Source organism: Chelonoidis abingdonii, chromosome 17, assembly GCF_003597395.2.
Source record: "Chelonoidis abingdonii isolate Lonesome George chromosome 17, CheloAbing_2.0, whole genome shotgun sequence".
NCBI lineage: Eukaryota > Metazoa > Chordata > Testudines > Testudinidae > Chelonoidis > Chelonoidis abingdonii.
This window is the reverse complement of record NC_133785.1, coordinates 32,982,983-32,996,556: the sequence shown is the minus strand read 5'-3', so window position 1 is coordinate 32,996,556 and position 13,574 is coordinate 32,982,983. Positions and strand designations below refer to the sequence as shown.

Genomic DNA, 13,574 nt, shown 5'->3' with positions numbered 1-13,574 from the left:
TGCTGTGAATACCATGCTTCATTGATGGGAGAAACTCTCCCATCAACTTACCTTATGCTTCTCATTCTGGTGGAGTACCGGAGTTGACAGGAGAGTGATCAGCAGTGGATTTAGTGGGTCTTCACTAGACCTGCTAAATCGATCCTCGGTGGATAATTCGCCATGTGTCAATCCCCCAGTAAGTGGATACAAGCCCTTACAGAAAATCCACATTACCGGTCCTATGAGCTCCTCAGCCGGGTCTTTTAAAACTTTTTTATCCAGACCTGCTGATTTTCAAATGTCTAACTTTAGTAGCTTCTATGTAACATCCTCCAGAGATACTAGTGGAATTGAAAGTGTTATTGTCACCATATGATGAGATTGTATCATCTGGTTTTTCCCAAAAAAATACAGTTTCTGCACATAAGATTTTCCTCTATTTGTGTGGAAGAGTTGGGAAGATACTTTTTGCATGAAAATTAGAGGCTGTGCAGAAAAGAAAAGTCCCAGTTAATAAGAGTTTAACTATGTATGGTAACAAAAGTTTTTTTGAATTGTCTTAGTTCCATTGTGTTTTTACCAGCTATAACCTTTAGAGTTTTTCTGCAGCAACTTCAGGGTTTCCATGTTATAATTATATACATATTATAAAGCTCATCAGCCACGACCCATTATTTTGCACAAGACTAACTTTTGTTAACTGACCTCAATTAGTTATTAGTATTCATCCACAAAATTAAGAGGAAATAGAACATTTAGCTTACTCACAAGTATTTACTGTACTGTATGTGCAGCGAAGGATAGGGTTATCTTATTTTGTACATTTTTGCCTGTTAAAAGCCAAATTTACACACAGGGCTGCCCAGAGGCAGGGGGAAAGTGGGGCAATTTGCCCCAGGCCCCCCACAAGAATATAGTATTCTATAGTATTGCAAATTTTTTTTATGGAAGAGGCCCCCAAAATTGCTTTGTCCCAGGCCCCCTGAATCCTCTGGGCAGCCCTGTTTACACACACAAAAAGTACTGGAGTCAGAACGACAGATACACATTTTCATGACATGTATATGCCCTGATCTTAAAGCCAAGCAGATCAATGGGAGTCTTGCCTTTGACATCACTGGGATCCTGGTAGAGGAGTTAGGAAAAGCATTTGCTGTGAAGAGAAATTTTGTTCATAATTCATATTAAGATGTAAACACATAGGGCTAAATCTTGAGCAACAGTGAGTGCCCGCAACTCCTCTTATTCCTCTGGTACCCTCAATGGGGCTTTTGTCATAAGGTAGCGCCTTCAAGCTGTCTGAATTGTGTGATCCGTCTGCTGTTGCACATCTTGGCTCAGAAAGAGCTTTGTCAGGTAGCCAAATATGTGTATACACAATACAGGAAATACAGGAGCCAGCTCTTCTTGTCAAGAGTAGTTAAATATTAACGACAGTGCCTGTCTGGCCTGGAGCTGGCAAGCTCATCAATACTAAACCTCATGAGTATGTGATCAAGGGTAATTTACCTCAACAGACATTAACCAGCTTTGATTGACTCATTCTTGAAAGGTGAAGGTTTGAATATTTAAAGTTGTAAAACATGTCCACCCAGTATGAGGTCTCTTGTGCCACGACGTACTTTGGATTGGCTTGTTCCTTGACACTGCTTTGAGTTACTGGAAATACTTGGATCCTCTTCAAACCAAGTAGCTTTTCCTCTGTCAGTAAGGAAAGGGCTGCATAAGATCACTTTTTTGGTAACTTCTGGATTTACTGTACTTCCCTTACTGCACATGACTATAATTACGGCAATGGGTCTCATTTATTTTGGGCTAGATTTTCACAGCACCGGCTGAGATGTGCAGAAGAGTGAGGAGAGTAGGAGACAAGAAAGTTTGCCCACTCCCCTTACTGCCCTGCTGAGATTGTGACCTCAGCTGTAGGGAGGAAAGCAGTTGCCCACTATTTCTCACTGCAACTGTGTAAGTGGGCAGTGAGGGGCAAGAAGTGAGGGAAGCCCTGGCTCATGTCGTCTTCCAGATCCCGTGTCACCTACACGCTATTCAGAGTAGCTGGCTGGCTGGTTGCACAGGCCGAGAGTAGCCATATAAAGGAATGAACTAACTTACTCCTCTCCCAGAACAAGAGAAAGCAGGGGAGGAATTGAGTCCTAACTTATCTGGCATGCTGTTGTGGGGCACCTCCTCGTTGCCTGTTCTCATGGCTGATTGTAAGGTTACAATCAAGCCTTTGGATTTTTGATCCATGGAAACAATGGACCTTTTCCATTAGGTGGTTCACTGTTGCTAAAGCAATGCGCCGTAGCATCTTGTGGTGGGATTAAATAATATTGCTTTCATAGTCTACCTAGTGAGCCTTCTGACATGTCCTGCTCTTTTATGTATTGTGGATATTTTTGTATTGAGATTACACTGATGCAGCAAGTTGATGATCTGGACAAATATCTGCTAACGAACAGCCTGGGACTATAAACACTTAATAATTATGAGCGAAATGCAATTGGAATTCAGGTCTGGAGAGATTAATGAGCAGCACAGTAACCCACTGTGCTGCCTGGTCTTCCTATACTATACTGTTCAAGTGAAGGGGACTAATGCTCTGGTCGTGTCATTTACGTGCAAAGCATATGCCACAAGCAATGTCTTGTCGGAAGCCCTACACTATCTATCTCTGGCAGTGTCTACAGCTGGCGCTAGGAATGTGGCCCCTGGCTTGCGCAGCTTTACTGGGACCAGCTCTTATCAAGCTAGTAGGCTAAAAATAGTAGCATAGCACAGGCTGTGAGCAGCAGCATGGGGTAGTCACCCTGAGTACATCCCCCCCAGGGTCCAAGAGGGGTTGTACTTGCTAGCCATGCTGCCACGCACCACTGCCCGCGTTACAGCAACTACACTCCTACCTTTAGCGTGGTAGCTTGATGAGACCTAGCCCACTTATGTCTGTGTGAGGTGGGAATCTCACCTCTAGCCCCACGTGTAGACTCCCTCTTCATTTATCTGTCGGTGTAATCAATCATTTGGGAATGCTCTGAGTAAAACACAAAATGAAGGAAAGGAAAATTTGGGCCTCATGACATCAGACTCAGTGGGAATTTTGCCTGTATTGGGACTGCCAGATCAGACCATTGTTTTAGGTGCGAAGGAAAGCAAAATTGGACCATGCTGAGTCCTAGGGAACTGATTCTCCCCCTGCAGAATATGGGTACCTGGTTAGAGGCGAATCTGAGGATTTGGAAGTGGGTTCATTTCAAGGTGGATTCTCTGAGATACTGGGATTGTGTCAGAGTGTAACCTAGTGGTATGGGAGGAGAGAGAGGAAATAGAACACATGTAAAACAGGCAGACATTTTCATTCTGCATGAACTGTCGTCTGTACGCCTTCAGGTCCATGTTGTGATATATTCCCTAGGGGGTTGGACTAGATGACCTCCTGAGGTCCTTTCCAACCTTAATATTCTATGATTCTGTGAATTCACACCAAAAAGTTCTATTCATGTCAGTGGAGCTACTCACAATGCAGAGAAGCAGGCTTTGGTGCTGTATCTACTCTTGAGCATTTATTTTGCATTTCCTATTGCCTCTGAAGTATACTAATGCCTACCTTGGACAAAATTGTCCGTAATGGGAGACAACACTTTCTTAATCTGTCTTATACAGAACCTTTCTTCACAAAGGGTGAGAGTAGCATGCTTGGTTGCTTAGACTAGCCATTGCAGTTCTTCCTAATCAGCGTGTCAATATTCTCTCTTTGTTGCCAGAAGGAGGAACGTGTGAAGTTATAGCAGCACACAGATGCTGTAATAAGAATCGAATTGAGGAAAGATCACAAACAGTAAAATGCTCCTGCCTCCCTGGGAAAGTGGCCGGGACAACACGAAACAGACCTTCCTGTGTTGACGGCAAGTAGCTCATCCAGTATATGTGTGAACTGAATATGTAACATCCAGTATATACCTAACACTATATATATGTTATGTAGCAAACATACCTGTATTCTCTGGTTTAGCTTTTTAGGAAAAGATAAACTATAAGCATAAATGGTTGACCAAGGAGATGGCCTTTTACCTCACCAATATACCTTGTCTCCCACCTTAGAGCCTGATTCTGCAAGCCTTACCCAGTTTAAAAAGGATTTACTATCGCTAATAGTTGCATTACAGTCTGTGGGGCTAATCACATAAATACAGCAAACCTGGTGGCAAGAGCAAGCCCTTAGTAAACAATGGGCAAAACCTCTTCTTTGTGTCTCTCTATTGGGCCCTCATGTCTCAATGGCTGTGATTCAGAAATATTTCAGGTGACAATAAGTTGTTCTGATTCAATTTCTGGCTTTAAAAAGTCAGCCCAAAAAATCCAGTGATCTCATTTTTGTAATAAGCAAAGACGAACAAAAACTGCAAAGCTCATTTTTGGTTCTGAAAAAAAAATGCCATTTCTGAGTAGATCCGACATTGGCCCCGCTCTTCTGAAAGCTTCAGGGCAGAATCTTGTCATGCATGGCTATCTTTGCAAGACAAAACTAAAACATGGGGTGAATCACATCTGGGTCCCATTTTTATCCAAATGTCAGTACTCTGGGGTTCTGATTTTGTGACTATCTTTATCATTCCAATGGTGAAATAAATATACACATGTTCATGGGAGACTTCTCTTTATGGTTCACGTAATCCTAATTGAACATTAGTGAGGTGCACCAAGTAGAGAATATACTGTGCTGTTTGGAAATGGTTATTTAAAATAAATGTCTTCATATTATGGCTTTAAGAATCTATTGACTTTAGTGGGACTAATCTTTGGTTTTATTTCCCCCACACACTGATAAGTGATGTCTGATCAGTAGCATCCTTGTATAGCAGCCCTATTAAATGGGCTTGGATTTTAAATGTTCCTTTTCTCATCTCTATTTTGTGGAAATGATCTGGTAGCATCATTGACTGTAACCCCCTGGGGTGCCAAAAGTCATTAAGAACTTGTTTGCCTTTTCTGTTTGAATGGGATTGAATATCACTCTGCCTCAGCTTCCTGCAAGTAGCAGGACCCAGCAGTGTTGCTGCACAGCTGATTTGTCAAAGCATCTTTTGTTTTCTATTCGGATTCACATTTTAAAGATGCAGCCTTCCATCAGAAAGAGAGACGCGCATGCAGACATTTGAAAACCCATTTCCCTCAGTCACGTGCAGCAACATTTTCAAAGGCACTGCCAACAGAGCAACAGCTGTGCCAATTTTCATTGAAGGTTAGATGAAAGTTCCTGTTGGCTTTATGGGCTGCAAAAGCATTGCAGCCTGAAGCCTGTGCTGGCATCATTTCATAGTAAGTAGATAGAAAAATATGGTGTATGTCAGAGGGGTGGAATCTTACAATGTTCTCAACTGTTGTTCGATGGTGTGCATGTGTGTGGATCTATCTAGTTTGTATGTTAAAATATAAAAAAAAAATCTTATAATTGCAAAAAGACACTTTAGGTGTTAAATTGTGGGGCAATAATTCACAGCTTGTTACAACTGGAAATGCCATTCAGTCCCTGGAATCCTTCCTCCAAATGCACTACAGTAGCTGTGAATTAATACACTTTAATTCACAAGCTGACACATTTTATTGCTTAATTATTCAGATACAAAGAATTTTATGAAACAAAAAAAAGTCATGAATCTGTAGGCGATATCTTTGGTTGGGCCTAACTAAAAACAAACTGGGTAAACTTTGGAGAGCCACATTTTCTTCATTAGGTCCTGAAAATCCAGAGCCAATAGATACAGTAGAGTGGCGGTGTTAATTCAGACCTGGTAATTCTATTCAGAGAACAGTAGGTCCGAGGGGAATTATGTTTAAAAAAATAATCAGTGTAGGTATGGACTTGAGTCCCTCTGCTTAATAGCTGTCTCTGGATTACAATGAAAACAAATGTTATCAACTGGCATTTTGAAAGGGGAAAAGATAAAGCAAAGGCTACTGTCAGAAAGGCATGTGATCCTGCACTCATTGAAGTCAGGGGCAAAACTCTCATTGACTTCAAAGGAATTTCTTCCCCTTTTAAGTTTAATTGTTGTAATCAAGACATGCGTTCTTTTGTCAATGATTGGTGATTGGTTAGAAAGCCAAGACACTGTTCACAAAAATTAAGGGGCATTCTTTTTATGCTTAGTTTAATCTTCACGCTTTGTTTTAGATTCTTGACACACTGACCGTCTTGGGTAAAAACCCTGAAGTCATTTTGTAGTTTTTTAGTCCTTACTAAGGCAAAATTCCCATTTTCTTCTGTGGGAAGTTCCATTAACTTCAGTAGGAAATTTTCCTAAGTAAGGATTTGGTATTTTGCCTGTTTTCTGGGAGGTTTTATTTAGTACATTACAAAGGATCAGTTAAAATTTGTTGCCTCCTTTATCTACTATATTAAGATGATTAAATGCTGTGAGTCACAGTATTATACTTTGTACAGTTTAAAGCTATGATGTGCCACTTAAAAAAAATCTTTTCATTGATCCCTTACTTTAAAATGTGTTATGGATGCCCTTGCATAAATAGCATAAATAACAAACTGAATCGTAAAAATGTACTGAAAGGGACCTTGGAAAGTCTTCAAGTCAAGTCCCCTGCTTTGTGGCAGGACCAAGTAAACCTGGACCATCCCTGACAGGTGTTTGTCCAACTCATTTTTAAATGCTTCCAATAATGGGGATGCCACAATCACCCTTGGAAGCCTATTCCAGAGCTTTGCTACCCTAATAGTTTGAAAGTTTTTCCTAATATCTAACCTAAATCACCCTGACTGCAGATTAAGCCCATGACTCCTTGTCCTACCGTCAGTGAACCAGGAGAACAATTCATCTCTGTCCTTTTTGTAGCAGCCCTTAACATACTGGAAGGCTATCATCAGCTCCCTCCCCACATGGTCTTTTTCTCAAGACTTAACATGCCCAGTTTTTTTAACCTTTCCTCATCGGTTGGGTCTTCTAAACCTTTGATCATTTTTGTTGCTCTTCTCTGGACTTTCTCCAGTTTGTCCACATCTTTCCTAAATTGTGATGCCAAGATGTGGCCTAATTAGTGCCAAGTAGAATGGGACAATTACCTCCGGGGTCTTGCATACAACACTCCCATTAATACACCCCACAATCATGTTAACTTTTTTGTAGCTGCATCACATTGTTGACTCATTCCATTTGTGGTCCACTGTAATCCCAGATCCTTTTTAGCAGTACTGCCACCTAGGCAGTTATTCCCCATTTTGTAGCTGTGCATTTGGTTTTTCCTTCCAAAGTGAACTTGCCAATACATGCACACCCAAACAAAACCAAATTGCTCTGGAATGGGACTGGATGACTTGTTGAATTGGTAACAGCAGTTGGACACCCTGTTGCTAGTTGCATTCCAGGCTCAGGTTGATCATTATCATGAGACATTGTTACACTCTGCTGGCTCTTTAGTTGCCTGCATGAAATGAATTGGGACACTGATCCTGTTCTCATTAAAATCGATGGCCAAACTCCCATCAGCTTAACAGGATCAAGCCCTTGGTGGTTCTCAGGCCATTTCAGTTGCATCAGAAAACTCTTCCTCAGAACTGATGCATTTGACTGTCTCAGCTGATACCAGGAACGTAATGGACATGAGACTGAGCTTTCCCTTTACCCCTGATAGTGGTCCCCTTGGGTCAATGATTAAGTATGTTAGGGGACAGCATGGGGGAGTTTGCAGTGCTGTTGTCCTTGCTGTTTCTCAGCAGGAGGAATGGTCTGTGGTTCTCCTTGGTATTGATAAGCAGTCTCCTACTTCCACGTTCTGCAACCCATGCCCATGTTAACTAGCATTTACACAAGCAATCCCCCTGACTAGTGTTTGAAATTAAATAAATTCTGCCTGTGCTGTAGAAGATGGGATGTTTCCACACATCTTGCAGGACTTCATGCAGAGCCTCACTCAGTGCTGATGCTGATGGATTCTCTACTACTCAGAGAAAGGAACCATTTGCAGAGACTAAGGCTGGTCTACACTACTGGGGAAAATCGGTCTTAGATACGCAACTTCAGCTGCGTGAATAACGTAGCTGAAGTTGAAGTATCTAAGATAGAATTACCTACCGTCCTCATGGCTCGGGATCAATGTCCACGGCTCCCCCTGTCGATTCCGCAATTCCGTTTGGGTTGGTGGAGTTCCAGAATCGATATAAGCTTGTTTGGGGATCGATTGCTACCCGCCAATATGGCGGGTAGTGAAGGCGTAGCCTTAAACAGAGAACACACCCAGGCTAGATTATATCAGCATGAGGGCTGTACTTACTTCAAAAGTTATTCCTTGTTGTTAGTTAAATAAATTGTTATCCTAAAGCCTGCTTCAGTCAGATAGGAATTCTAAAATACCCGGAGTGGAGACCGTTCAAATGCGAGTCTGTTCATGAAGGCGTGCCTCATCTATTGCATAAATTATTTGCTACTCTACTCCAAGTCTCTATATGAAAGAACAGTTGGGGTGGTTCTGCAGCCTCACTAAACATAACGGTGTTACTGAGAGACTCCTTTTGTGCTGGGAATTAGTCTGTTCAAGTTTGTTACTAGACTTCTTATTCCTGCTCTTTACATGCCATCTCAAATAGCCCAAGCACCTCGTGTTAGGCCCAAGGCCACTTGTTGTTTTCCTTGATATATGAACAAAAACTTTTGCTTTACTGCCCTGCCCTTGTGCCTCAGTAACTGTTCACACCTTTTTGCCCCTTGTTTTAGGGGGTTGACTTTTCTGACTTTACACTTTCTTTTAACTATTTCTGTCATCACATTCACTTGTGCTGTCATGTATCATGTGCAGGTTATGTCTGCGTGTTTGTATTACACCTTCGCTCTTCATTGTGTTTGTCAACAGCTTGTCCTCTTCACTTAAAGCTATAATGTGAGGATTGTGCATTTCATGCATTTTCCTCTTTCATCAGCATATTTTTGCAAAATGATTCTGCGGCTTACGAAGGTATCTTCATGGTTGTTCAAATGTTGAGCATTCTTTATCTTGCTAGCTGCCATGTGGCTGATGTTCATTCTTAGGTATGGGGTGTTATTCCTGTCTCTTTATTAACCGAAAAACTCAATCTTACTTGTATAACTGTGGTGTTTACAGTCCTGTGCTTTGCCTTTTTCTAGGCCGTGTGTGTGTGTGTGTGTTTTCTGCTGCTTGGCATTAGGAAATTGCCTTTTCAGGTGTCAAGTCCATATTCCTGAGTAGATTTCTATGTACTTTCTTATTCTTGTACCCAAAAAACTATTTGTTCTGTAATGAGGGAGTCTTTTTAGTATGCCAGAGTCACAGACTGCCTTTTAAATTTTCAGTTTGAGACACAGTCTGCTATTATTTCTCCTTTTTTATTCATCTTTCTACATGGTTATGGAGCTACTAACTGCTCAGTGGTGCCTCCTTGTGGCTCCTCTGGGGAATTAGCTCTGCCAACTGGTGATGCTCCTTCCTGTGGTTACTCAGGCGATCATTCCAGTCACTCACTCACTCCACTCATGCTCCTGGACCTGCAACGCTGTCATCTTCATAGCTTAGCCCTCTGGCTAAGTCACATTAAAGTTCTCCCCCACACTCCTTCCAGGGTATCGGAGGTCATTTGAGGCAAACTGTCCCAGGTGGTCTGCTGCCTGGTCTGTGCCACTCCCACAGTGGCTGGTAGGCTCACTCTCTATACCAGCTTCTAGTTCAGGGACCCTCAACTCAGGGCTGGGAGAGTAAAAGCCCATATTGCACCTTCCCTGGACTGCTTTCTACTCTCTTTGGTGCCTCCTGCCTTTCCCTCCTCAAATCAGGGAGTTCAACTGTAGGTTTCATCCCCCAGACTGACAACCTCCTTTCTTTGTGGATCCTACCCAGCTCCTCCCCCACAGCTGGTTTCCATCTGCAATTAGGCCCTAAACACTTTCTTGGTTTCCTCCAGCCTGGTGCAGCCTAAGGTTTATTGGCCTAATTTATTTAGGCCTTGTGTGTGGGGTGGATAGCCCATCACACTACATGTTACAAATAAATAATTATATTATATTATATTATATATGGTGAAATCCTGGCCCCATTGACAAAACTCCCTTTGACTTGAAAGGAACATGAATTTCCACCCATCATTCACAGGGAATATTTAAGGGAGGGATACAGTGATTCTTAAACTTTTTCATTACTTCTTCAAAGCTTTCTTCCCCTTTCTCCCCTACCCCATCATGCTTACTGTGGAAATCAGTGTATATATCCAACCCTTGACAAAAACAATGCATTTTTTATTCATCCTCTATTTTACCAGCCTCTCTGGTTTTTGAACGCAGTTCACATTTCTGTTGGAACACTCTTTCCAGGTCTGCTTAGCATGTTCTCATAATTTGTAAAGGTTGGTGGGGGTTTCACAGTCAAGCTCCATGGCAGCCATTTTTTACCATTCTCCTGGTTATAATCAATGTCACTTGTGCCAGATTTTTGATAGCTTACCTGCTTGTGCTTTTCCTGGATCTGCTGGATCTCTGTACCTCCTATGCACAGTACCATGTGGTATTTCAGTGACTTCTGAGGCAGGCTTTAGGATAACTTATTTATTCAACTATCAACAAAAATAACATCTCAAGTAAATTCAGTACTGCTGCTGTAATTAAGCACGCTTATATTATTTGCCTCTGATTGTCTATTGTCCTTCTCCTTGTGCAGTCACTTATATCAGTGCAAAGTGGGAGGAGTAAGTTGCTACCATTCTGACTTGGGAGAGTTTACACTTGCTTTGCCCCAGTGTGAACAAGTATGCAAGATGCAGAGCACTGGAGAACTGGGTCCACACTCTCTATCTGAGCAACTGATTCCTGAATGAGTGAGAGTCAGCAGGAAGTGTGGCACTGCATAGTGACCTGCAGAACACCTGGCAATGCAAAACTTTAATTTAAGCCCTTTTTAGCACACTAGTCAACATGGGTTGCAGAATTAGGCCCTTAGTGGTAGGATGGGTTAATTATTCAAGATTTTCAGTATTGGATTGTGCATCAAATCTGTGGCTCATTTACTGTATCTGTCTCCTTTTGAGGGAAGAGTATTTTCTGTCTTGCTGTGTAGAGAAGGAAAGCGGCTGCCAAATCTGATGATTTAGCCACTCCACCTTTCGCCCTCCCATGGAAACTTAAATGTGAGTTCCATTCATGATGCAGCTGCAGGACTTGGTCCAAAATATTTGGGGTCACTCATACTTAAGCTAATTCTGTATTTGTTTTAATCAGATATTAGGTCCCTGTGTTAAAGCTAACTATCCGCCAAAGAAAATGAACATTTTGATCATTAATTTGATTTTTTTTAATGAAATAATTTAATGGTTTAAGCACTTAGGTCCTTATCCTGTAAAGATTTACATGTATGCATAACTTTACATACTGTGAGTGAAATCCTGTGTGTGAACCCCATTGAAATCAATTGCAAAACTCCCCACTGACTTCAGTGAAGTCAGGATTTCACGCTATGAGTAAACCCATAGACTCAATGAGATTAATGTCTACCCTGCCAAAAACAGACCCACAACAATGAGACATTCCTGCTCAGATGAGTCTCCGACCCTAAGTGGGAATGTCTATACTGCTAATTTTAGCACCATAGTGTGCACCCCATGAATCCAAGTCAGTTGACCTGGGCTCTGAGACTTGCTGCTGCAGGGTTTGGGGGGTTTTTTGCGGAGTGGCAGGGGGAGAGTGTTTGCAGTAAAAATGTATGCTGAAGGACTACTCAAAACACATAAACAGTTAAATACCTGTGTAAGTAGCATTATGAGTTTCAATGCTAAAATGAGGAGTGTTTCAGTCAATTCTAAAACAGGTAGGTATATAGATAGAAAGATTTCTCCAAAGTCATGTTCTTTTTCCAAAATAGCACTATCTTTGTGTAGCCCCTCTTCCTGTTCAAGATAGTGAAGTCTGCCTTGTGACTTTCTGCACAACTTTGGGCAAACTGGGTCTGAAGCTCTTCTGTGTCTCTGCATTGTGTGTCAGTGTGTATTCACCTCAGACCACACACACTCAGACAAACCACCAGGTACAAGGTTTTATTCTGTAATGAAACATAGAACAGGATGACAGTCCAGCAGCCTCCTCTCTGGTGGCCTGCCTCATGCTCCCAGCTTCCATCAGTGCTGAAACTTCCTGCTGGAATGGGCACAGGAGACTTCCTAGCAGGAGGGATAGCTCAGTGGTTTGAGCATTGGCCTGCTAAACTCAGTCTTGTGAGTTCAGTCCTTGAGGAGGCCACGTGGGGATCTTAGGCAAAATCAGTACTTGATTCTGCTAGTAAAGGCAGGGGGCTGTACTCAAGGAACTAGGAAAACATACCCCAATTTGTAGTCCACAATTTATAGTTGCTGCTGAAGCACATTGCACCTGGGGCTACATTTATATATTTGTAAAAGCAGCAGAGAATCCTGTGGCACCTTATAGACTAACAGACACCATCACCTCAGCTGACAATCTACACAGGAGGTCCACTTTCTAGACACCCACGGTGCAATAAGTGATGGCCACATTACACCACCCTATATCAAAAACCTACCGACCGCTATGCCTACCTTCATGCCTCCAGCTTCCATCCCGGGCACATCACACGATCCATGTCTACAGCCAAGCACTGAGGTCAACCGCATCTGCTCTAACCCCTCAGACAGAGACCAACACCTACAAATCTCCACCAAGCATTCTCAAAACTACAATCCCACACAGGAAATTAGGAAACAGATCAACATAAGCCAGATGTGTACCCAGAAGCCTCCTACTGCAAGACAAACCCAAGAAAGAACCAACAGGACTCCACTGGCCATCACATACACCCCAGCTAAAACCCCTCCAACGCATCATCAGGGATCTACAACTCATCGGACATGATCCCACACTTTCACAGGTCTTGGGTGGCAGGCCAATCCTCGCCCACAGACCACTGCCAACCTGAAACGTATTCTCACCAGCAACTGCACACCACACCATAGTAACTCCAGCTCAGGAACCAATCCATGCAACAAACCTCGATGCCACTCTGCCCACATATCTCACCAGCCACACCATCAGGACCTAACCAGATCAGCCATACATCACTGGTTCGTTCACCTGCACGTCCACCAATGTAATATACGCATCATATGCCAGCAATGCCCCTCTGCTATGTACATCGGCCAAACTGGACAGTCACTACGGAAAAGGATAAATGGACACCAATCAGATATCAGGAATGGCAATATGCAAAAACCTGTCGGAGAGCACTTCAACCTCCCTGGCCACCACTATAGCAGACCTTAAGGTGGCCATCCTGCAGCAAAAAAACTTCAGGACCAGACTTCAAAGAGAAACTGCTGAGCTTCAGTTCATCTGCAAATTTGACACCATCAGCTCTGGACTAAACAAAGACTGTGAATGGCTTGCCAATTACAGAACCAGTTTCTCCTCCTTGGTTTTCTTACCTCTACTGCTAGAACAGGGCCTCATCCTCCCTGATTGAACTAACTCGTTATCTCTAGCTTGCTTGCTAGCATATATATACCTGCCCCTGGAAATTTCCATTACCTGCGTCTGACGAAGTGGTATTCACCCACGAAGCTCATGCTCCAAAATTCT

At 42.5% G+C, this 13,574-nt stretch overlaps 1 protein-coding gene across 1 annotated transcript in view; it reads left to right on the top strand.

The window, feature by feature from the left end:
• The window catches only part of TAFA1 (TAFA chemokine like family member 1), a 348,490-nt gene that overhangs the window by 268,532 nt on the left and 66,384 nt on the right, over positions 1-13,574 (top strand). The window contains exon 3 of the mRNA XM_075073150.1: positions 3,744-3,884. Within this exon, the coding sequence (XP_074929251.1) occupies positions 3,744-3,884 (141 nt within the window). The remainder of the gene's footprint in view (positions 1-3,743; positions 3,885-13,574) is intronic.